We start from the raw sequence: 25,031 nt of genomic DNA, 5'->3' as shown, positions 1-25,031 counted from the left end.
TCTCCCCATAGGTAGCCCGATGTGGGACTCGATCCCCGGACCCCAGGAACACATCCTGAGCCGAAGGCAGATGCTCAACCACTAAGCCATCCAGGCATCCCAGTTATCATTTCACTCTAAAAACCTAGTGAAACATTAGATATACTTGTAAATACTTATTTGCTCAAGGAAAATAATCATTTTCACTGAACTAGAAAAAGGAAAACAAAGTCAGCTTGCTGATCCATAGGCAAAGATTGTAAATTTTCGACCCCAACTCTATTCTGAGGATCTGCTAGGTCTTCAAAATCTTTTGTTGTTAAATAAAATGCTACTACTCCGCTGCAATACTCAATGACTTAACACCCTGAAAAACAGAGTGTCACTTCACATCATCTAGAAGGGTACAGTCTTATGATATTTAAGGTTCTCTACAATTATTTAAGTACTCCTAAAAGTGTTTTTCACTTAACTTTAACAAAGTGAATCCACTTGCAGTATCCATGAAACAGCTTACCTCTTCCAGAAAAGGAAGGATACATTCGTTTTTTTAAGAAGAACATAAACTTAGGATGCCATACCAGGTACATTTTTCTCGCCAGTGATATGTTCCAATAATTTCCTGGAGGGTGTTCTCACTTTCACATAAGCCGTGTAGTGACCTCCTCTCATTGAGCCACTATGTTCCACTACGCCGTAGAGACCATAGAGAACTTTATCTCCCACACTTACATTCTTTTAGACAAAGAAAAAAATGAAATTAGTAATATATAGTGAAATAAAAAGGAAAATTAAGTCAAATCTTATGTCCTGCTTAAATTAAGAAAAACACATTGTTAAAACTACCCTGAGATGTGTTTGCACATGTATTAGATGGGCAAAATGCAAAAGCCTGACAGCATTTTCTGTTGGCTGGGCTATAGGGAAAAAAGTACTCACACACATTGCATGTGGGAACGTACAGCCCCTATGCAGAGGTATTTCATGTTATCTAGCTAAATTACACAGGTATTACTCTTGGATTTATCAATCCTATTTGTAGGATCTATCTTACAGGCATATGAGCAAACTGTAAAAAGACATACTATTTATTATTTTGGCTACTAAATGCAGGAATATTTGTAATATTAAAAACTGGCAACATGGGAACGTAATGTATAGTACAGGGAATACATTTAATAATACTGTAACAACTTTGCATGGTGACAGATGGTAGCTAGCTTTATTGTGATCACTTTGTAAGGTATATAAATATTAGATCATATATTGTATATTGTATACCTGAGAAGAATATATTGTATGTCAACTACACTTTAATTAAAAATAAACTGGAATAAACCCAGATAAATTGGTCATTAAATTGGGGACTGGTTGAATAAATTATGATGCACTGAGTTATGTACTTGAAAAAGAGAGTGCCAGACTATCTCAAAATACTGTTATGAAATAATCTCCATGCTATAATGTTAAGAGTAAGGTAGAAAAAAAGATATATATTGTAAGCTGTGATTATTTAAGAGTGAAGATGCACATACACACACACACACACACACACACATATATATATACACACACACACAAATATATGTGCTTATATTTTTAAAAATTACAGAGGAATAAAACAATTTTTAGATAGTTATATATAAAGAGAAGGAAGAAACAGGTGGAATGGACATGGAGAAAAGCTATCCTTATTTAAATTTACCTTGTTTTATACATTTGATTTTGGAACTATGTAAATATTTTATGTATTTTGTAAAATTTGAAAAATTTAAGTTTAAATTTAAAAAGCAAACCCTAAAATGAAAATTTAAAAATTAAAACAGGTGACTAATATATTCTAGTTGGTAGCATAATTGTTCAGAGAGAAACCACTATGGTCACATCAAAAGAACCCAGAAGCCAGCTGGAAGTGGCTTTCAGTAGCCAAACATGGATCCACATTATACTAATATATTAGACCATAAATAAAAAGTACAGTAAGTTGAAACATATTTAATGTATTCCAATCCATGAATTAGTAATGCTAAATTAATTGATCATAGTTTAAGAATGCTAATGAATTAATTCATTATTCTGAAACTGGTTTAAAGGGGGGCAGGGAAAGAATCGAATATTTATCTTGCCTTTTCTATAAAAACTATAAGATAACTGAATAGATTAAAGGAATTTCTCTTTATAGAAATGCTCCAGCTAATAAATGAAGGAGTAACAATTAAAATATCACCATTCTATAATTCTTAATGAACTCATGGATCTAGCATTTGAACAGCACTGGTTGCTGGTATCATAGAAAGATAAGTGGCATAAGTACTACCTGATAAAAAAAAACAGAACATGCCCTATAAATAGCCTTAGCAAAAGGGAAAAAAGAGCATCAAACCTGAATCTGTTCAAGCGTCTTAAGAGCCAACTATCTAGTTGTAGGATAAAGAGGACAGGGGAGGAATAATCAAAATCTAAACCATGGAAACTACCAGAAAGAGGACTCCATTTCTTAAAAAAATAACTTGCAAGAGAGAGAAGGGGTGAGCGATGGGAGAGGGGAACTATACATTAAAAAAGACTAAAATACATTATCCAATCATGTGTAACCCTTGCTTGGATACTATTTTTAAAATTTCATAAGACAACTAGAAATATATACATCAGATGATATGAAGGAATTAGTGTTAACTTTTTTTTTTTTAGTGTGAAAGTGGTATTGTGGTTATGTTCTTACAAAGGAGGAGGGAGTGATTTTTATCTTTTATAGATACATAGTAAAATATTTATGAATGAAACAATGCCTGATATGGGAAAATAGTAAGGAAAATAATATGGGAAAGTAGTAGGTGTATGGATACAGTAGGACTGGCCATGTGTCTAAGGTTTTAGAGCTAGGTGATGGATGCTATATAGGTTCACTGCACTGTTCTGTCTACTTTTGTGTATGTTGGTAATTCTCCATAAATAGTACCTTTTAAAAATGTGTTTTTATAAATTTAAAAACTTGTTAAATTTCAATTTAATTTCAGCTTGTTAAATTTCATTTTGTTTACCACATTATCACGTTCTATGAATACTGAGTGTTAATTGATAGATGGTGCTGGTACTCTACAGCAGATAAATTGGATTCACCAAATAATTGCTTTTAAGATATGTCTGTTTTGATGAATCAATGTATTGAAAATATTAAGGTCAGTAAGCATTCCATTACATACCACAACCTAGACTGCTAACCAATAATCATGAACAGAACAATATGTGACCCCATTCATAACATTTGGTTCCCTCAAGGAAGGCAAAGTCATTGCTCTCACCTACACAGTTCTTCCATGTAAATACAGCAATTATAAACCAGCCTGCTTTCTATACCTAATTATCAAAGTATTATAAGTTTTATTTTTTTTAAAAGACTATTCATTCATGAGAGACACAGAGAGAGAGAGAAGCACAGAGGCAGAGGGAGAAGCAGGCTCCTTGCAGGGAGCCTGATGTGGGACTCGATCCTAGGTCTCCAGGATCACGCCCTGAGCGGAAGGCAACGTTCAACCACTGAGCCACCCAGGCATTCCATAAAGTATTACCAATTTTAAAGTATCATACTCAGAGCAGCCCGGATGGCTCAGCGGTTTAGCGCCACCTTCAGTCAAGGGCGTGATCCTGGAGACCCGGGATGGAGTCCAATGTTGGGCTCCCTGCAAGGAGCCTGCTTCTCCCTCTGCCTGTGTCTCTGCCTCTCTCTTTCTCTTTGTGTCTCTATGAATAAATAAATAAAATCTTTTAAAAAAAAAAAAGTATCATACTCAGCTCACAAGTATGCTATTTTCAGCAGTATACATGAAATGTAATGAAAAACAATGCATGGGATCCCTAGGTGGTGCAGCGGTTGCAGCGGTTTGGCGCCTGCCTTTGGCCCAGGGCGCAATCCTGGAGACCCGGGATCAAATCCCACATCGGGCTCCCGGTGCGTGGAGCCTCTTCTCCCTCTGCCTGTGTCTCTGCGCCTCTCTCTCTCTCTCTCTCTGTGGCTATCATAAATAAATAAAAATTAAAAAAAAAAAAGAAAAACAATGCATGAGTATATATTGACTCACAAAAGAGAATGAACTCCACAAATGCTAAAACTGTTGTCCATTAAGCCACGTCATTCACAAGGAACAGAGAGGGCACAAAATCTGCTTACTTCCCTCAGCAACTCTCTGCTACCAGTAGCACTGACAAGCAGCATTATCTTCCTGACCACCGTGCCTCATGGTTTACACATCTGTTCAACTTTCCCTCATTCTGTCTCTCAAAGGACAAAAGTCATATTCACTGTGTTAAGTTCCATGTTACAGATTTAACTTCACTAACTATAAAATTCCCTTTCAGGGACACCTGGGTGGCTCAGCGGTTTAGAGCCTGCCTTCGGTTCAGGGCGTAATCCTGGGGTCCCAGGATTGAGTCCCACATTGGGCTCCTGCATGGAGCCTGCTTCTCCCTCTGCCTGTGTCTCTGCCTCTCTGTGTCTCTCATGAATAAATAAATTATTTAAAAAAAAATTCCCTTTCAGAGAAGCTTAATGAAGGAAGGAAGGAAGGAAGGAAGGAAGGAAGGAAGGAAGGAAGGAAGGAAGGAAGGAAGGAAGGGAGGAAGGAAGGGAGGAAGGAAGGAAAATAAAAGGAAAAAAAGGAAGGAAAGGCCTAATACTTTTTAAGCATATTATTTACAAGTCAATTAAACATCTTAATAACGTACTAACCTTACAAGTAGCAGAACAGAACGGTGCTAAATCAAGGATAAGTGGAAAATCTACATGTCTGTTTACTTTTCGAAGACTCAAGCCAGCCTTAAAAAGACCAAAAAACAATTTTTAATGCAACAAACTATTCATCTAAAGCATTGTGTTTGTTAATAAATCCAAAAGAGGAATCTCAGTGGTTTTTTAAATAGCTATAAAAAAATGACTAATGAATAATCCAAAACTGATATATAAGCTCGAGACTATTCATTAGTCTGTGAATGAATTCTTTCTGTAAGTTCCTAAATTGAGATGCAAGTGCCAAATATAAAATAACTGTGGCACATCATGAAATTAGCTTCTCAGATGTGACACAACCCTGTCTTGTTCACACAACATGTACACCCTTCACTAGGCATTCTTAGGTAATGAGACACGATATATCTGCTTCTGCCCTCCACGGCCATTTCACTTCCACTGAGTTTCCACATTCTTGGCTAGAGAAAAATCAAGAATTTAGTTTAATTTTTCTGTGGATATGGAAGGAGGTATGTAGAGAAAAATCTCTTCCCTCCTGTGGCCCACCTGAAATGTTGCAGATATATAATCAAAGCTCCTAATCTTTTCCCTTGAGAGTTCATGGGTTTTATATGTAGGCAACCTTCCTCCCAGAGGTCAGGTTAATATTAATATTCATTTAAGTTTTCTTCTAGTCTTTTGATGATTTGTTTTATATGATTAAAATATTTATCTGGAAATACTATTGATACATGGTATAGAAAGAAGCTTTACATTTTTTATTTCAGTTCTTTTTCCTAAATTCTTTAATGAATGATCTACCCCTTGGGGCACCTGGCTGGCTCAGTTAGAAGAGCAAGGGACTCTTGCTCTTGGGGTCGATCCTGGAATTGTGAGTTTGAGCCCCACATTGGGTGTGGAGATTACTTAAACTAAAAACCAATTAATCTACCCCTTCCCAACTGATTTGAGATTCTTCCTTTATCATAACAAAAGAGCTTTAAATAATACGCATGTTTTATTTTTTGACAATCTTGACCATACTGTTTTAACTACTATGATTTTATTTTTAAACTGGTGTCAAAGAAAATCACCCATTCTAACTTTTTCCAAAATGTTTTAGTATTTTACTTTATTCTTTCAGAGAAACTATAAAATCATTACATCAAATTTGAAAAAAAAAAAAAAAGGCAAGGCATTGGATTAACACTAAAAATAGAGGGAAAACCTGACGCATGAAAAACATTTAGGTTCCCTTCTCACCATAGACCCTATATTTGCATTGTGCAGCCCTTTTTGTATTCGTCCAAGCCAGCCATGCCCAGCCCACTTAGCCCTACCCACTGGGATCATGAGAGCTCAGAAACCTATGTGCACTTTGCTATTTACCTGCTTCTAAGGATTCTTAATAAATTTTATTTTTCATTCTCCCATACACACACACACACACACACAAAACTTAGGTTCCTACCACCTAAATCATCAAATACAGTATTATGAATTAAGCGATATTAATTAGAAAAGTAAACTATTATGGCTGAAAAAGCAGTAAATCCCATATGACAATTTTTTACATTAAAAAAATTACTGTCAAAAAAAATAAAAATAAAAAAAATAAAAAAATTACTGTCTAATCCTTGACGGCATTTTACAAGATGTAGGGCTCTGCAAAACATATGATTACATTACTATAGTGCTACTAAAGGGACTTTTTACCTGATGGAATCTTTTAAGATGGAGAATTAGGATAGCTGGAACAGCAGAAATGAGCAGTTGCTTCCTGGCATTAGTATAAATGGATTCAGCTTTCTTTTCTGAATAAAATATAATAATTTATTTTAAAATTTCATTTTATACATTATATACCACATAATATAGTTACCATTTATAAAGAACCATCATACCATAGTATTGAATAAATTTTAACATTGAAAATATTAAAAAAGAAATTAGACTCTGGTTACAGGGGTGCCTCTATACTCCATTCCAAAACTCCACTGAAATGGAATAGTTTGTTTTTTTTTTTTTTTTTTTAAAGCACACACAAGGACAAAGAATAGGGGAGGTGACACTTGCAACAAAATTTTGGGAGCTGGGAAGCAGATGGACTATCGTGACTTATGTCAATGCCCTCTAGCTAGAGACCACCAAAAACACCGCTGGAGTTGAAAAAATTGGGTCATTACTCATCGTAGTGAAAGGAGATCACGTATCATGCATGGGAACTGCAGGGCATTTCAGTAAGAGGCTGTTAGAAAGTACTTGGGATGGGATTTGAATATGGTCAACAGCGTATTTAATTTGGATCAGTGTAAGGTGGTATTTCTTCCTTCTCTCATCTAGATAGTTCTTTAACTACTAGTGTATTAAGCATAGTGTATTAAACACATCTTTATTCTGATACTTTGACACCTGAGGCCTTGCTAATATTATAGGGAAGGCTTCTGGCAGAACTAGCAAACTCCTAGATATAATAAACGATATAAATGTACCTTTCATATGCAAACCAACCAATCCAAAGTCCATACTCAATGCCCTCCATTATTGGGTTCTGATACTCTAGACCACCATCCACCTGCCCAAATCCCAATAGGGCCTGGAACACACAACTGAGACCACCCACAATGCCCCAGAGCCTACTGAATTTATTCAACACCAGTCAATCAATCCTAAAACTTGTTGATTCCAATTCCTTCCCCTGAAACCACAACAAAGGCTCTTGTCCATGTCTCCTCACTCTTCTGCCTCCTGACCAACCCTGGTGCTTCCCCATGTGGCCCTGCATGGCATGGCTTGGGGTGCTCCCTCTTCTTCTGAGCTGTACGTAACAAACTATCTTATCGGGAGCAACTGTCTCCTGGTCTGTTGGCCTCACCATAACTGAATAATCATAAAGCCCGCCTTTTGAAACAGCCAGTCACTAAGAATCGGAGCATTCTCTCCATATCAAGGCTAGAGATGCAGTAGGGAAATTTCTTCTGGAAAAAAGATTTCAGATAGCTAGTCCCCCTGAAATACGATTCTGTGGATTTGCAGTTTTCAAGGCCGAGGTGGGGACTTCCTGTTCAATTTACTTCACCAAACATCTATTTAAGAAGTCCAGGTACTGTCTTCAGGGCTGAGGTGCAACTATGAAAAAGATAATCCCTGCCTCCCAACAGCTAAAGGGTGGAGACAAGGTTCTTGGGTTCCCCTCTTTGGGATCTACAACCCACTGGTCACTGACTATCGGACACCCCACAAATACTAAAAACCTAAATACTGAGCAGCCTGGGTGGCTCAGCGGTTTAGCGCCACCTTTGGCCCAGGGCGCGATCCTGGAGTCCCAGGATGGAGTCCCGTGTCAAGCTCCCTGCGTGGGGCCTGCTTCTCCTTCTGCCTCTCTCTCTCTCTGTGTCTCTCATGGATAAATAAATAAAAATCTTAAAAAAAAAAAAAAAAAAAACCCTAAACATTCTCACCTGCACAACTGGTTGCCTTGCGGTGCCTCTGTTTCTTTGCAGTGCAATTCTCACACAGAAGCTTGTTATTCCCCATCAGCAGTTCCATAGAGGTAAACTGGTAGAGGCAGGACTGCACGGAGCATTCTCTGGAGGCGGTCACGTAGCTGTGAGAAAGGGTCTGGAAAGCATCCTGGGGGCCGGGAGCCAACAGGTGCGTCTCCTCCGAACACGAAAGGTCTGGAGCATCCGGGGGCTGGTCGTCCCTCTGGGCCGCTCTAGGTCCGGTGACCGTGCCGCTCAAGTGAAGCTCGGAGAGGGCCTCGGCCGCGCGCACAGCCTGGCTGGTCCGGGGCGCGGCGGGGCGCCCTCCCACGCTGGTGCTCCCGCGGGGTCCGCGGCCCGGCAGCAGCCCGGCGCGCTCGGGGCTCGAGCTCGGCTCCGAGGCCTCGCTGTCCGCGTCCGCGCTGCCCTCCGAGGCGCCGGCCTCTCCGCCGGCCTCTCCGCCGCTGGCCTCGGGGCTCTCGGCGCCCTCGGGCTTCCCGCCGGTGACAGCGGCTCCGGGCCTGCCCCAGGCGAGTTGACCCTGCAAGTGACAGTGTTTTCAGAGAAGAGGATCTCGTGGCCTTACTGGAAATGAATGCCAGGAAGGCTCATTTACACGTCCCACAACTGTTTTCTCCAGTGCCTCTGAAATCCTAAACTACGATCATTAAGACATAGAGTAACAAATAGTTCTAATTTAAAAATTAATCTTTAGGGACGCTTGGGTGGCTCAGAGGTTGAGCATCTATCTGCCTTTGGCCCCGGGCGTGATCCTGGAGACCCGGGATCGAGTCCCACCTTGGGCTCCCTGCATGGGGCCTGCTTCTCCCTCTGCCTGTGTCTCTGCCTCTCTCTCTCTCTCTTGAATAAATAAAATCTTAAAAAAAGAAAGAAAGAAAGAAAGAAAGAAAGAAAGAAAGAAAGAAAGAAAGAAAGAAAGAAAGAAAGAAAGAAAGAAAGAAAGAAAGAGAAAGAAAGAAAGAAAGAAAGAAAGAAAGAAAGAAAGAAAGAAAGAAAGAAAGAAAGAAAGAAAGAAAGAAAGAAAGAAAGAAAACTGAGCATGCTAACAGAAAAAGCTAAAAAGAAAAAGCTAAATCTAGGATCCCTGGGTGGCGCAGCGGTTTAGCGCCCGCCTTTGGCCCAGGGCGCGATCCTGGAGACCCAGGATCGAGTCCCACGTCGGGCTCCCTGCATGGAGCCTGCTTCTCCCTCTGCCTGTGTCTCTGCCTCTGTCTCTCTCTCTCTCTCATGAATAAATAAAATCTGAAAGAAAGAAAAGAAAAGAAAGAAAGAAAGAAAACTGAGCATGCTAACAGAAAAAGCTAAAAAGAAAAAGCTAAATCTGGGATCCCTGGGTGGAGCAGCGGTTTAGCGCCTGCCTTTGGCCCAGGGCGCGATCCTGGAGACCCGGGATCGAGTCCCACGTCAGGCTCCCGGTGCATGGAGCCTGCTTCTCCCTCTGCCTGTGTCTCTGCCTCTCTCTCTCTCTCTGTGTGACTATCATAAATAAATAAAAACTAAAAAAAAAAAAGCTAATTCTGATTATGTATCAAGTTGCCTACAAATCACATAAAAAAAAGTTTTTAAAAAGCAAAGCGCAAATTTAGATTGGTTTCTTTAAGTTTTTATGAGATAATTCAACAACCAGTTGTGTCCTTAGTGAATCAATGGGTCTAGACAATGGTCATCAGTGACTGGTGACATCAAAGATTAGACATCAAACTTATATGCATCTCCTTGATGGCAGTATACACAGCCAGTTAAAAGTTTTCTTGCCCTAAGGCGCTGATTCTTTCTTAAGAATTGTTTTTAAAGGTTTTATTTATTTATTCATGAGAGACACGGAGAGAGAGGCAGAGACACAGGCAGAGGGAGAAGCAGGCTCCATGCAGGGAGCCGGATGTGGGACTTGATCCCAGGATCCTGGGATCAGGCCCTGAGCCAAAGGCAGATGCTCAACCACTGAGCCACTCAGGCATCCCTAAGAATTTTTTTTTTTAAGATTTTATTTATTTATTCATGAGAGACACACACAGAGAGAGAGGCAGAGACACAGGTAGAGAGAGAAGCAGGCTCCATGCAGGGAGCCCCATGTGGGACTCATCCCGGGTCTCCAGGACCACACCCTCAGCTGAAGGCAGGCACTAAACCCCTGAGCCATTCAGGGATCCCCAGGGTGCTGATTCTTGATTGTAGCTCAGGTCATGATCTCAGGGTTAGAGATGGAGCCCTATTGTCAGGCTTCACACTGGGCATCCAGCCTGCTTAAGATTCTCTTCTTTTCCCTCTGTCCCACCCCTACCCTAAAAAATATATAAATAAAGTTTTAAATAAATGTTTTCTTTCCAAAAGTCAAATAAATAATAGAACTTGAACCTAATTAAAATTGCTTTTAGACAGAACTGCCTTAGAGAGGAAATAAAGGAAACAAACCTGTAAATACCATGGAAATGCAATAGCAAAATAAACTACTGTTGAATGTGGGAAAGTGAAAAATTACTGAAAAAAAAAAATGACCTGATTTCTTCAACAAATACATTACAAGGAAGAAAGGGAAGGGGAAATCTGTAGATTGAAAGAGATCTAAGAAACATGCTATTAAGAGATGGCAATCAACTGCCATCTATGGATCTTTTTTAGATCCTAAATTCAAGTACACCTTAAAAAGCAAAAACAAAAAAGGTGTTTATGAGACAACTATAGAAATTTAATTACTGGATGTTGGCACTATTAAAAAGTCATTAATATTTTTAGGTATGATAATGTTCTATGGTTATATCTTTAAAAATACTATTTATCTTTTATATTAGAATCATTTCAAAATAATCTGAGATGGAGAGAAGGAGAATGTGGGATAGATATAGACAAAATATGATTAGTCATGATCTGATAACTGTGAATCTGAGAAAAAGGTACATGAGAGGTTATTATATACTGTCTTCTCTATTTTTGTATATTTTTGAAACTTTTATTAAAAAGTTTAAGAAAACAGAAGTCTCACAAATGCATATAAATCTTACCTTATCTTTAGATGAAGACTGGGTGGCTCTGGGTTGATGAGTAGTTTCTATGGTAACAGTGTCACCGTACTGACCATCATCTGTCACTTGCAAACTTCGACATTTACTCATTCTTCCCAAAAGTACAGGTTTTGAAACCTATGTAGATGCCATGCATATAACACAAAACTTCTTTAGGAAATAAATTCTGGATATCATCTACTTTTTAAAATTTCTAACTCATTTTCCTTAACATTAATTCTCAAGCTATAAAACATAATGGTTTGAAATCCCTGAGAGTAAGAACCATATCATAACTCATGCACATATACACAAACCCCAGTATCAAATATACTATATGGGGATCCCTGGGTGGCGCAGCGGTTTGGCGCCTGCCTTTGGCCCAGGGCGCGATCCTGGAGACCCGGGATCGAATCCCACATCGGGCCCCCTGTGCATGGAGCCTGCTTCTCCCTCTGCCTATGTCTCTGCCTCTCTCTATTTCTCTCTCTGTGACTATCATAAATAAATAAAAATTAAAAAAAATACTATATGAACGCCAGTATTATATATAAAAATGACTCTCAGATAATGCGGTAATATGCTCAACAAATGTCTAAATATATGAATGAATAAATGCTCTTCACAAAAGACTCATTATTAAGCTTTTTTTCTCCTTACCCTTTCTTCTATTATAGGAAGTGAAATATCAATAAAAGGATCATTCACTGAAGAGATCTTAAAAAGAAAACATATTGAGAAAATCAGTTAGAATTCTAATATATACAAAGTAGTCCTGTAAAATCTTAAAGAAATCAAACTTCCCAGGCAACTTAGAATTTCAAGTTAAAAAACATCCCTGGAACAAACAGTGATTTTAACTTGGTACAGCAGCACATATTGTAAATCAAAACAAGATATCTCAAAACCTCAACATATGCAACCCAGTTGAATTTCATAATATTGCCAATATGACTAACTTATAATATTTAAAGTAACTTAAAAATAAACTATGTTTAATAAAAATGATTAACTAAAAATATAAACCTATTTTTGGTGAAATTGTGTCAGAACATAAATCAAATAGAAACATTAAAAACAATTTTTTTAAAAAGCCGTGAAGAAAAAAGCCAGAGAGCTTGACTGTGTTTTGTAGATTCTTTCAGGTTAATTCTGTTTAAAAAGATTCTCTCTAGCTTGTGAGAGAGAAATCAACTTCTATGTTGAATATACTAGAAACTTAAGTAATATCATGTTGACAAGTGCTGTGCTTTAACATGACAAGCTAGAAGAAAATGTAACATATGATCCTCATTTTATAAGACTAGAGAGAAAAGAAAGGTACTCTATAATCTGGGACAGGAAAATGCACATAAAGACTATTCATTTTATGATCAAAATCTAACAAAAGTTGACGCCTATCATACTCTAAGCCATATAATTTCAGAAATATTCTTTGCCAAGTAATTGAAAACCTATAAAAATGTTTATATATTTTAAGTTGTTAAAGTACGGATGTCATTCAAAATAAAAATGATCATTTAATTCAAAGGTGTGTGTACTTTCAAAAAACTTCTAGTTTTACAGAACCTACATCAAGTTATGTAAGTGTAAACTTTAAATAAAATGTGGTAGATCACCCTAAGTTATGTTACCACATTAAGTTATTTCTATCAGAATCACATTTTAGGGCAATGCATAATTATATAACATAGTTACTCCCTTCCCAGAAGTTTCTCTTGCATTTCAATCCAAACAAGTAGCTAACACATTCCTCCAGCAGAACTTCACAGGTTTGTTAAGAGGAAAAATAACATTTAAAAAAGTTATAAATTATGTTTCTTCTCTGAGAGTAAAGATATACTCTAACGACTTTCAAAAACTATTATGTAGTTATCTGTCACAAATAAAAACAAATGCTGATGATTATATGTGAAAGAAAACAATAAAAATGATATGACTGTAATCTATTCCGTGTTGAAGTGAATTCCAAAGCACCTACATTTGCACATTCTTCACACATGACTGTGCTAGTTAATTCACCAATAAAGATCCGATCTATGAAGTTCATTTTCACACCTTCTCTTCCATACGCTGTAAAAATAATACTTTTTAATGCAAAAAATACGTCAGCCATCAGCCTAACAATGTAACATGCTTTTTCTCTGTTGACTCAAAAGAAATCTGAGACAGATGTCCAGTACCACATTAATATATTTTATTATATGATGTTATAATGTCTTTCTCCTTAAAAATTCTGTAGGCAAAATTTGATTATCAACTATAGTAGTCTTCAAGAAATAATGAACTGTTCTTAAACTTGAGGCAAAATAAGTAGACCAATTACCACTGTTCATACCGTACCTCAACTGTTCCCATTAAACGCTTTAAGGTCTCTGTGCCTAATGTGGAGGTAGGCAGAGGAATGAGAAAGAAGATAATACTTTTAGGGCTACAGATGCCTGAACCATAACTATGGAAACAGCAGAGTAGAAGACAAGTAAACACAGCATAGTGTAAAGAATTAATTTGGGCAATTAAGAACTCATTTATTTGTGTGTAAGTTTGATATAAAAATGGTAAAATTATTGTTTGGGAAATATTTATAAATCAAAGAAAATTATGCCCAAATAGGACATTAATACACCATGAATTCAATATAGTTTGAAATGGCTGATGAGTACACGAGGCTTCATCATACTATTCTATTTTAATAGACATTTAAAACTTTTTTTTCTGCAGCAAATCATGAGAAGAAAATATATTAACAAACATCACTCCTCTTTCAAGCTTCTATCTTTTTTGGATCTCTAACTTCAAATTTCATACAAACAACATTTAAAATCAGCTTAAAACATTATTTGAAGCACTTAATGACACAGTCGGCTTATAGCTAGATATATCAATAAACATTTTTAATATAACAGTAACTATTTAGAAGTTAAGGTGACTAATATGTTTCATTAAGAAAACTGTACAAGGATTGAAAATAGAAAAGATTATACAAAAGTGGAAACCAGAAAGAAAAACTGGGCAGTTATTCTAAACATGCACTAGATGGCACTATCTCAAAACAAACAGGCAAAAAAAAAACCCCAAAGCATACTTGAGAATCCACATTTTAAAAAATCTTGAACCCTTCACATGAAACTAATATAGCATTGTGTGTCAACTATACTTTAATTAAAAAAAAAGCCTTGAACCCTTAACTGCATACTGTTTGGGCATGTACAATCAAAACGTGTATATTTGTTTATGAATTATAGACATGTACTATGTATATATAATACTACAAAAAACAAGTTAGAAAAGAAAATAAATAAAATGCAAATAATATTTCTAAAAATCATCTTCTAAAAATGATGCCTTTGTACTACCGTTAATATCTGAAGACAGAATATACAGTTAGGACACGGTAAAGCACTCATACTATGACATAGAAGCCCACACTTAAATATTGATCATTATAAATGATCAGCTTTGATTAGATAATCACTGGCTTTGCCTCATACTTTGGCTGATGAAGAGCTGACACTAGGAGTAAAGTAGATATGTATGCTTGATTTAGTACTTTCTCCAATAAATGGTTGCCTTGTAGGAATCTTTGGACTTAAGCATTTTGACTAGTCAAAACTATATAATATCCATAAATCCACTTATCCAAGCACATACCAACTGCAAAATGATACAATATGATGAAACTGAACTTCCAAGTGAGGGTACTACTTTCAACCCCACATTAGTGTATCAGTGTCAATCCGTATGTCTGATACTTGTTTCGGTTTTTAAAGTTCACATGGACCCATTCTCACATTTTCTATGACTCACTAGACTATCTTATAGCCCCTGGAGTATGTACATTCCCCATTTAAGGCCACTATTTTACAGAATTGGTTCACATAATGCTCAGTTCTTTTCCCCTTGGGAGAACAGTTTTAACAGTGAAAGAAGCGACATACCTTTGACTTTTTTTCTAGTGTCCTCATCAGCAGTTTTAGTAGTTGGGTTGTTAAATGCTTTTAGAATGCTAGCTTGTATTCTCTATAAAACAAATAAGAATTTAGTAAGAATCTATGGTTGAATGTATTCTTACAGGTTTAGAGTAAGTTCTCCCTCTTTTCCCTCCCCTCCCTCACTCCGCCACTGTCCCTAAAATGATGTATCATTTTAATCAGGACAAAAAGTAACAAAGACACCATGTGGAATTTCTTATCTATTGAAGAAAATCTTAACATATAAAAAGCTATTAAACTGGTCACTATGACCTTCGTGTAGATTATTTTATTTATACACATACATCAGTAAAGTCCAGAACATCAAATAATTTCCACAGCAAGAAGAATACCCCAAATCTTGATTAGTTATCATTTATTTGAATTCAGTTGTCAATAATAATTATTAATGTCTTTAGCAGCTCTTAGGAAATGACAAGATTTATGTTTCCATAGCTCTTGTGTATGTTTCAGGAAAGATCTAATATCCCAGAAAACTTTCAGAATGAAATAAAATCATATTCCAAGAATAAAGACATTTGAGCTAATAAATTATCACCTTTTATACTAATAATGTCCCTACTTAGTGGATTAATTTAATCCTAATTCACATTTTGGCAGTGCAGTGACAAGAATGCTTGTGAATTATCCTCCAAAAGTTTTTAAGTAAAGTCTTAATCACAGATTTTCGTATGTGAGACCGCTGTTTGACCTGGAGTCTCTGGTGTGAAAATGATACCTAATTCTGTTATTAAAGAAAAAAATCATATCAAAGAGATAGGAAACTCAAACTGCAGACTTACCAGAGAATAATAAAGATTCTACATATCAGAATCCAGATACTTTCCACTGTTCAGAAGAAAATTCACAGCCTTAAATATTTAAATCAATTAAAAAGCATGAAAACAAATGAGTTAAGTAGCCAAGTCATAAATTTAGAAAAAGGAGATCAAAGTTGAATGAAAGTAAATAACAAAATTCAACAAAAGAGTTAATGAAGATAAAAGCATACAAATTGAAGAGATTAATCAATGAATCAAAAGCTGATTCTTTGGGTGGGGGACAGATAAACCTACTAGCCAATCTTAATCAAAGTAAGGATGAAAAGCATTAACATTGTACCTCAGAAGAAGGAAACCACTAACAAAGTCAAAGACATTTTAAGTAATCATGAAAGAGACTACTTTGCTCCACTTTCATGTAATTACATTTGAAAAATTCAGAAAAAATTAGATAATTTTCCAGGAAATGAGGCCCAGAAGAGATAGAGTATCTTCCAGCTTTCATGGGATCAGGGAATGGGCAGAGAGAGAAGAATGGTGTTACACAGTACTCCTTACAAAAAGCTCCAAGCCCTAACAATTTCACAGAAAAATGCCACTAAACATATGTTCCAGAACATAAAAAGGGGAAACTTTCAAATTATGTTCATGAAGCATAATATCGGTACCAAAGCTGACAGAGAATATATACAACACACACCATATCACGTATGAAAAAAATTCAAAATACAGAAGCACGTTAAAAGAACAGTATTTATAGTATGATGAAGACTTTTGTTCTAAAAAATCAATCTGAGAAAGACAATTTTCATATGATCTCACTCTTATGTGAAATTTAAGAAACAAAACAGAGGATCATAGGGAAAGAGAGGAAAAAATAAAACAAGATGAAATCAGAGAAGGAAAAAACCCATAAGAGACTCTTAATCACAGGAAACAAACTGAGGGGCCCTGGAGGGGAGGGAGTGGTGAGGATGGGGTAACTGGGTGTTGGACATTAAGGAGGGTATATGATATAATGAGCACTGGGTATTATATAAGACTGATGAATCACTGACCTCTGCCTCTGAAACCAATAATATATTATATGTTAATTAACTGAATTTAAATAAAAAAAATTTTTAAAGATTTTTGTTCTACTAATGCAGGGATATTAGGAAATCTATTCATACAAGGCATATTAACAGATATAAGAAGAAAAACATTGTAAGATTAAATCCCTTGATTTATTACTATCATTTAGCACTGTATTAATGTTCTAGTCAATGCATTTGATAGAAAATTAAATCTCAGAGGTATAAAAATTATAAAGGAGATAAAAATCATTTGCAGATGATGAAACTTTTTACTTGGAAAAGCCCAAAGGATAGACTGAAATGAAAAACTACTATAAATAATAAAAGAATTTAATATAGGGTACATAAATATAATGAAGTCAATAGCCTTTACACACACAAACAAAAACCAGTTAGAAGCAATGGAAAAGGGGCACCTGATGGCTCAGTGGTTGAGCATCTGCCTTTGGCTCAGGTTATGACCCCAGGGTCCTAGGATCAGTTCCTTATCAGGCTCCTTGCAGGGAGCCTGCTTCTCCCTCTGCCTATGTCAATGCCTCTCTCTTCAGTCTCTCATGAATAAATAAATAAAATCTTATAGATTTTATAATAGATAAAAAAGATTAAGAAAAAAAACTTCCAGTTATAAAAAAATAAGTCATGGAGATGAAAAGTATCGTATAGGGAATATAGTCAATAATATTGTAATAATGCTGTATGGTAACACATGGTGACTATACTTACTGTAGTGAGCACTGAGGAATATATATCACTGCCAAACCAATGAACATCTGAAACTATTATGTCAATTACACTTCAAAATATTAAAAATTGAGAAAAAATGAATAAATATACTGCAGCATAAAAAAAGAAAAAGAGGGAGATGCAATTCTGAAGTGCTCTCTATAGACTCCTTGCCTTTGGAAAGGATAGAGTGGAGTAAGATAATAATGATGACAACTTAAGATTTCTGTTTAGTCCTTTTCAAAGGGAAGAAAGTGTATCAAGAAGCAGGTCCCACCAGCCATTAATGAAGAGATTCCATATATAGAGAAGGTTGAAAGTCTATGCATGGTCTAAAGTCATGCACTGATGCATGAAAGTAAGAGAAAACCACCCTGAGAGGCATTTTCCTACCTAGCAGATTGGTAAAAATTAGAAAGTTTGACAAAACACTCTTTTGGTGAGGCTGTGGGGAAACAGCCTTACATGGCATGTAGCTGACAGACGTGAATACTGTATGTCTATGGAGGATATCAAAATTACAAATTCATATATCATTGGGTCCAGCTATCTCACTTCCTTTTTTTTTTTATTTATGATAGTCACAGAGAGAGAAAGAGAGAGAGGCAGAGACATAGGCAGAGGGAGAAGCAGGCTCCATGCACCGGGAGCCCGATGTGGGATTCGATCCCGGGTCTCCAGGATCGCGCCCTGGGCCAAAGGCAGGCGCCAAACCGCTGCGCCACCCAGGGATCCCCTAGCTATCTCACTTCTATATGTATACAGATATACTTACACACATGCAAAATAACACAAATACCTTATTCATCACCGCTTTTATGAATACATAAAAGCAAAAATAATGGAAACATACACATAAGGGAGAATCAGTAAGATACTGGTTTGATATATTCAGGTAAAAAAAAAAGAGAGAGAAAGGCCTTCCTACTTTCTGATATGGAAAGATTGCTACAATTTATTAAGTAAAAAAAAGAGAAAACTACAAAACTGCAGAAAGTGCACGTATAGTATATGCCACCTTATGAATAAAGAAAGGAGAAAAATACACACCCACACACCAAATGAGAGCATAAACCAGAAAGACAGCATAGTTTACAGGCAAACAGGAGGGCCAACACATAAGAGAAGCAAGGAATTCCCAGGAGCACAGAAGGAATTCCAGAATGATGCTTGTACATTAAATGTGGGAGACAACCAATCCAAACTGAAGCAGTGAGACCAGGAGACAGACATAATGTCAACACCAAAATTCCTTTTTGCTACTGTACTATGTTTTATTAAAAAAAAAAAAAAGATTTTATTTTTTCATGAGACACAGAAAGAGAGGCAGAGGGAGAAGCAGGGTCCTCGCAGGGAGCCCAATGCAGGACATGATCTCTGGACCCTGGGATCACACCCTGGGCCAAAGGCAGACACTCAACCTCTGAGCCACCCAGGCATCCCTGTGCTATGTTTTAAATCTGAGAACTGGGATCCCTGGGTGGCTCAATAGCTTAGCGCCTGCCTTCAGCCCAAGGTGTGATCCTGGAGTCCTGGGATCAAGACCCACATCAGCCTCCCTGCATGGAGCCTGCTTCTCCCTCTGCCTGTGTCTCTGCCTCTTTCTCTCTCTCTCTCTCTCTCTCTCTCTGTCTCTCATGAATAAATAAGTAAAATCTTAAAAAAAAAAACAAAACCTGAGAACAGAATATATGGGGAATGAGCTGCTAATGTCCTTATTCTTCTCCCCACGCTCTGCTATAGATCAGCAGAGGATACACATTACTACCCAATGCTGTTCTGCTTTGACCTATTCCTGAGAGCAAAGAGGTGGGTCCTGAACTCAGGAGCAGAAAATACAGAGCAGCCTCTAACCCTTTTAGAGAGCTAACACCTGGTCACTCCTGTAACTGTAACTCTGTCAGTTGCTTTGATGCTGACAAGCATGGCTCAGAACACATTCACGATCTTGCCCACTGACTTCTCCAGAAAGAAGTCTTAGAAACTCTGGGAAGCCAAAGCCAGACTATGTTCCAGAGATTCTCTCAATCCTCCTTCATCCAATAATGGCAATAGGTTTGTGCTTGCTAACCAGTTGTGCAAAACTAAACAATCTATTGTTTAAGCATAAATAGGTAGCTCTCAAAACTGTAAGAAAGGGCAATGAAATGATTACTGTAAAAGTAAAAAAAAAAAAAAAAAAAAGTGGTTTCCTCTGATGAGGATGACATGTTTGAAAAGAAAGAACAGGTGGCTTCTATGGCACTAAAAATATCCTATTTTTTTAAACTCTGGGTGTGATGGTGAGGAAGGGTCCTGGTGGTAAATGACTTTACATTATGCTTTAAACTGATGTATACATCTGTATACATTCTTTTGCATGTAGAACACATTTCATGGTAAGTTTTTAATACCTTCTCCCCAAAATTGTAAAACTGAGTTTCATTTATTAGCTGGCCTATGATCAGCACATTATATTTCCTAGAACTGCTCACTGTTCTCTTCAAGCATATTTTGAAAGTTGATGCAAGATTTGAAAACTTAAATATATATAAAGGATATAAAAGTAAACATACAGCAATCCACGCCATGAAATACTGTCTTGAAATATATATGAAGAAAATCAAACTCATACAATCTATCCCAAAAGCTATTATATATTAAATCATTTCCATTCAGATGCAATAAATTTGAAAATCTAATTCAGATACTGTCTGAGCTAAAGTTGACTTTTATACCTTCAGAAAAGAAATTTGTTGAATGAAAATAAGCAAATTAGAATGGTATGAATTCCATGCAGAACGGAACTACATAAAGATTCCAATAAATATCATGTTCACCTGTAAATATTTAATATAACTATAAAAAGCCTCTCCATCTAGTAGAGATAAGAACTTTAACCCAGGTCATAAATCTATAAACTTACTTTACAATTTGAATATTCTACTAATTCAAACACAACTTTCAATATGACTTAATGAGCCTTTGCCATTATAGCTGAAATGTAAGCTATAATGTCAAACTCTTTAGAAAAGGAAATCAGGGGGATCCCTGGGTGGATCAGCGGTTTAGCGCCTGCCTTGGGCCCAGAGCATGATCCTGGAGTCCCAGGATCAAGTCCCGCATCGGGCTCCTTGCAGGGGGCCTGCTTCTCCCTCTACCTGTGTGTCTCTGCCTCTCTCTCTCTCTCTCTCAAATAAATAAATAAAATCTTTAAAAAATAAAATAAAAAAGGAAATCAATGGAGTTGTTTAAATTATTAACTTTTAAACTATTAAACATTTGTCTTACTGTATCTTAGTCACAAATTTATATTCTCTAAACTATTAGAGGAGTTAATTAATAGGTAATCCATCAAGTTGAATAAAATAAATAAGTTTAGGTCCCTGTACAGCCTCTCATTGTTAAGAATCCTGCTTTGAACCATTTAAGTTAAAAAAAAAAAAAAAAAGCGCTAGAGACACACACACACACACACACACACTTTGGCCAGGGAACTGCTAACAACTGCAGCACATTAATCAATTAGCAATGTCAAGGTCCGACTATTTCAAATCTCAACCATAAACTTCTTTCAAAAATAAAAATGTATAACACTTATAGTTTAAAAGTTAGCTGAGACTTTAACAGTCTCATCAATAAAATAACTCTCACCAATAATATATAGTGATACATCTTTGAAAATAAAAATGTAGTATCATTAATTGGTGATAGCTCAAAATTAAAAGCAAGATAGTGAAGAAGCGCATATTTGTAAGTTGAACAGATCGCCTATAAAAGAAGTTCTTATAGTCAATTTGATTTTATTTTTGTCCATGAAAAATTTACTATTTTTGCACAAATGATCCCCTTTAGCACTCTATTTGGCAAGAGCATGTTGTATCCATCAACTCTATAGTCATAAGAAAAAAAAAAACTTTAATGAAACAGTATGAAAGGAGGTCAGTAGTTTTTAATCATTACTAAAAGATTCTGGTGGCAGACATAACACTGTAGCCTTTCTTCAATCAAAAACCACATGGCAGTGACAAACTACAACAGCAGCACGATTAACAGCTGTGGAGTTCCCAGGCCAGACAATGCAGCTCCTGCTTGGGTACTCACTGTAACTGACTGGCACGACTGTCCTTGCTTCCGAGACTGAATAAATCCACAGACTTGACATTTTAATTTTGCCACACCATGTAAAACCCTCAAACAGAGGAAGATAAGAGCTTTTAAGAAAGCAATGTTTCCCACTGAACTGAGTTTTTAAAATGCTGTGAATCCTAATGCACCATTATGACAAAACAATAATTTAATTGTAACAAAGAATGTCATCAAGTAATAGAAGAGAGCCAAAAAAAAAAAAAAAAAAAAGACAGGGATAGATTTTATAGTTTTATTTTAATATGGACAGAGAAAAACAATGTAGGTAATTTTTAATTCCATTTATGATACAAGACCATGTGGTAAACATATTCTTACAAAATCATAGTAGAAAAGCAATCATTCTAGAAATGGATAATCTGAATTAATTTAAAGTAACACCTGCATCTTCTGTAGGCTCAGAAGCATCAATATATTTATCAATTAAGATAGAAGTTTCTGTTTGTATCTCTCCCCACCTTGCTACCTTATATCAACTCCCTCAAAAAGAATATCAATATACCAAAGTCACTGAATCAGATTTAATACTACTTCAAATAGTGAAATAATTATGGTTAAATTATAAATAGCAAATTAAAAATGTATTATTTATACTAGTCACTGATGACCAAGTGTTAAAACTAAACTTTAATAAGCAGTATTGTATAGAATTAAATTCATTTGGTAATCAGAAAGACAGTTCAAATCTCCCATTCTAGGTATCAATTTCTATATCAAAGAAAATAAGATCAAATATTAGCTCAGGAGGATTGTGCTAATGTTTTCAAAACTTAATTGTAAATCCTTGAATGGATTTTTCAAAACAAATTACAGATAAGAAGTAATGTATATTATCCTATCAGTTTATCAGTTTATAATACTCAAAATAACTGCAAATCCTCAAGAAACAATGATTTAAGAAACTGCTTACTTTTTTCCAATTCAAATTCTCAACAGAAATTGTCCATGTATTTAATTTAATTATTTATTTATTTTAAGATTTTATTTATTTATTCATGAGACACACAAAGAGAGAGGCAGAGACACAGACAGAGGGAGAAGCAGGCTGCATGCAGGGAGCCCGATGTGGGACTCGATCCTGGGTCTCCAGGAGCATGCCCTGGGCCAAGGCAGCGCCAAACCGCTGAGCCACCCAGGCTGCCCAGAAATTGTCCATTTAAAGGTTAAGTACAGACAACTTATTCAACATTCACCAACCACCTACTATGTGCAAGGTACGTGGGATACAGAGATAATACACAGTGTCATTCCATGAGGAGATCACAATCTAAGAGAGGTGATGAAAACATAACTCTAGGAACACCTGGGTGGCTCAGTGGTTAAGCATCCGCCTTTGGTTGACGGCGTGATCCCGGAATCCGGGATCAAATCCCGCATCAGACTCCCTGCATGGAGCCTGCTTCTCCCTCTGTCTCTGCCTCTGTGTGTGTGTGTGTCTGTCTCTCATGAGTAAATAAATAAATCTTAAAAAAAGACATAACTCTAAATAGAAGATGATAAGGTACATAATTGAAATATATAGAGTATATCCAGGAGGGTAAATGGCGGTGGAGTAGGAGAACCCTAAGCTCACCTTGTCCCATGAATACAACTAGGTAACTATCAAATCATCCTAAATACCCCAGAAATCAACCTGAAGACTGGCAGAACAAACTCCACAACTAAAGTGAGAGAAGACACCACAATGGAGAAGGTAGGAAGTGCAGAGACCTGGCTTGGGAGAAACAGATCATGGCCGCTGAAATGGGGAGGCATCCATCGCCTTGGAGAAGGGTGAGAGACTAGTGCACAGTGGCACACACAGAGAAAATAAATCCTCATAGCAACTGGCTGGGAAAGCAAGAGGGCCTGGATTTTGTGAGCTCTGGCAACCAGTGGGACTTAAAATCTAGAGTTTTTAAAGGTCAGAGGGCTTGGCTGGGATAGAACCCAGAAGTCACTGTGCTGCTGTTGAAGAGAAGGCAGGCAAATAGCACATGGACATATAGTGTGGAAACAGTGATCTGAAGAGTACCTGGGGCACACAGTAGGGAAGTTATTTGCTTATCTTGGAGTGCATCCCAGAGAGACAGCATTTGAAGAGAGACCCCTCTGGGAACAAAGGAACTGGCAGGCACCATTTTCCTCCCCCACTCCTTAACATAAGCACAGGGCCACCTGTGGGAGCCGCTCACTAGCTAACTTGCTTACACCAATACTTCTCCACCCCCGCCCATGGAACAGCCCCTTTAATTCACATTTACCTTAGTCCCAGGGCAGTGGGCCCCCTCCCCCCAGAAAACCAGTCCAGTCCCTTGCCCACACCTTATCTCCCCATGTGGAAATTTTGCCGGGCCTCAATTCTGCCAGCAGCGGTAACAGGTCTCAGCACAAACCAACCAGAGCACACCTAGTTAAGACCTGACACATCTGAGACACATCCGGCTAGCTCAGTTGGAAGGACATGTGACTCCTGACCTTGGGGTTGTGAGTTTGAGCTCCACATTAGGTGTAGAGATTATTAAAAAAACAAAACAAAACAAAAAACCAAACACTTGCCACATTCAGACCAGGGACCAAACACTGCCACAACAGACACAGAGGGCATCTGCAGATGACTGACCTCAAGGATAAAGTAGCCAGGACACAACAATAGATTGCATGCAGCACATGCTGGACATACTCCCTGAAGTGCCAGCCCTAGATAATAGGGGACATTATATAATAAGGCATTATATGATCTCTCTACAAAGCCATTTGTGGATAATAATACTCTCAAGAATAGGATACATAGCTGACTTTCTTAACCCATAGAAACAAGCATAGGGACTTAGACAAAATGAGAAGACAGAGAAATTTGTCCCAAATGAAAGAACAGGACAAAGCCATGGCCAGAGATCTAAGTGAAACAGACATAAGGAACATGCCTGCTGGAGTATTTAAAGCAATGATCATAAGGATATTCACTGGATTTGAGTAAGGAGTGGAAGACATCAGTGAGACCCTTAACACAGAGATTAAAAAGAACCAATCAGAGATGAAGAGAACAATAAATGAGATTAGAAACACATCTGATGATATAACAAACAGTATGCTGGAAAAAGCAGAGGAATGAATTAATGACCTAGAAGATAAAATAATGGAAACTAATCAAGCTGAAAAAAA

The 25,031-nt window shown here is 37.1% G+C and overlaps 1 protein-coding gene across 5 annotated transcripts in view; it reads right to left on the bottom strand.

Moving 5' to 3' along the window:
- The window catches only part of USP45 (ubiquitin specific peptidase 45), a 73,739-nt gene that overhangs the window by 4,005 nt on the left and 44,703 nt on the right, over nt 1-25,031 (bottom strand). For 2 of the 5 annotated variants that reach the window (XM_072831982.1, XM_072831983.1), the window contains exons 10-17: nt 15,146-15,227; nt 13,189-13,280; nt 11,868-11,924; nt 11,208-11,345; nt 8,164-8,728; nt 6,419-6,516; nt 4,706-4,792; nt 561-714 (exon numbers count right to left, since the gene is read on the bottom strand). In XM_072831982.1, the coding sequence (XP_072688083.1) occupies nt 561-714; nt 4,706-4,792; nt 6,419-6,516; nt 8,164-8,728; nt 11,208-11,345; nt 11,868-11,924; nt 13,189-13,280; nt 15,146-15,227 (1,273 nt within the window). Of the gene's footprint in view, nt 1-496; nt 715-4,705; nt 4,793-6,418; nt 6,517-8,163; nt 8,729-11,207; nt 11,346-11,867; nt 11,925-13,188; nt 13,281-15,145; nt 15,228-21,842; nt 21,976-25,031 lie in introns of those variants that run through there. The other 3 variants (XR_012033820.1, XM_072831985.1, XM_072831984.1) reach the window with 3 other exon arrangements.

The sequence above is a fragment of the Canis lupus genome, chromosome 7 (genome assembly GCF_048164855.1).
Source record: "Canis lupus baileyi chromosome 7, mCanLup2.hap1, whole genome shotgun sequence".
Classification (NCBI taxonomy): domain Eukaryota; kingdom Metazoa; phylum Chordata; class Mammalia; order Carnivora; family Canidae; genus Canis; species Canis lupus.
This window is presented reverse-complemented; position numbering and strand designations above follow the sequence as displayed.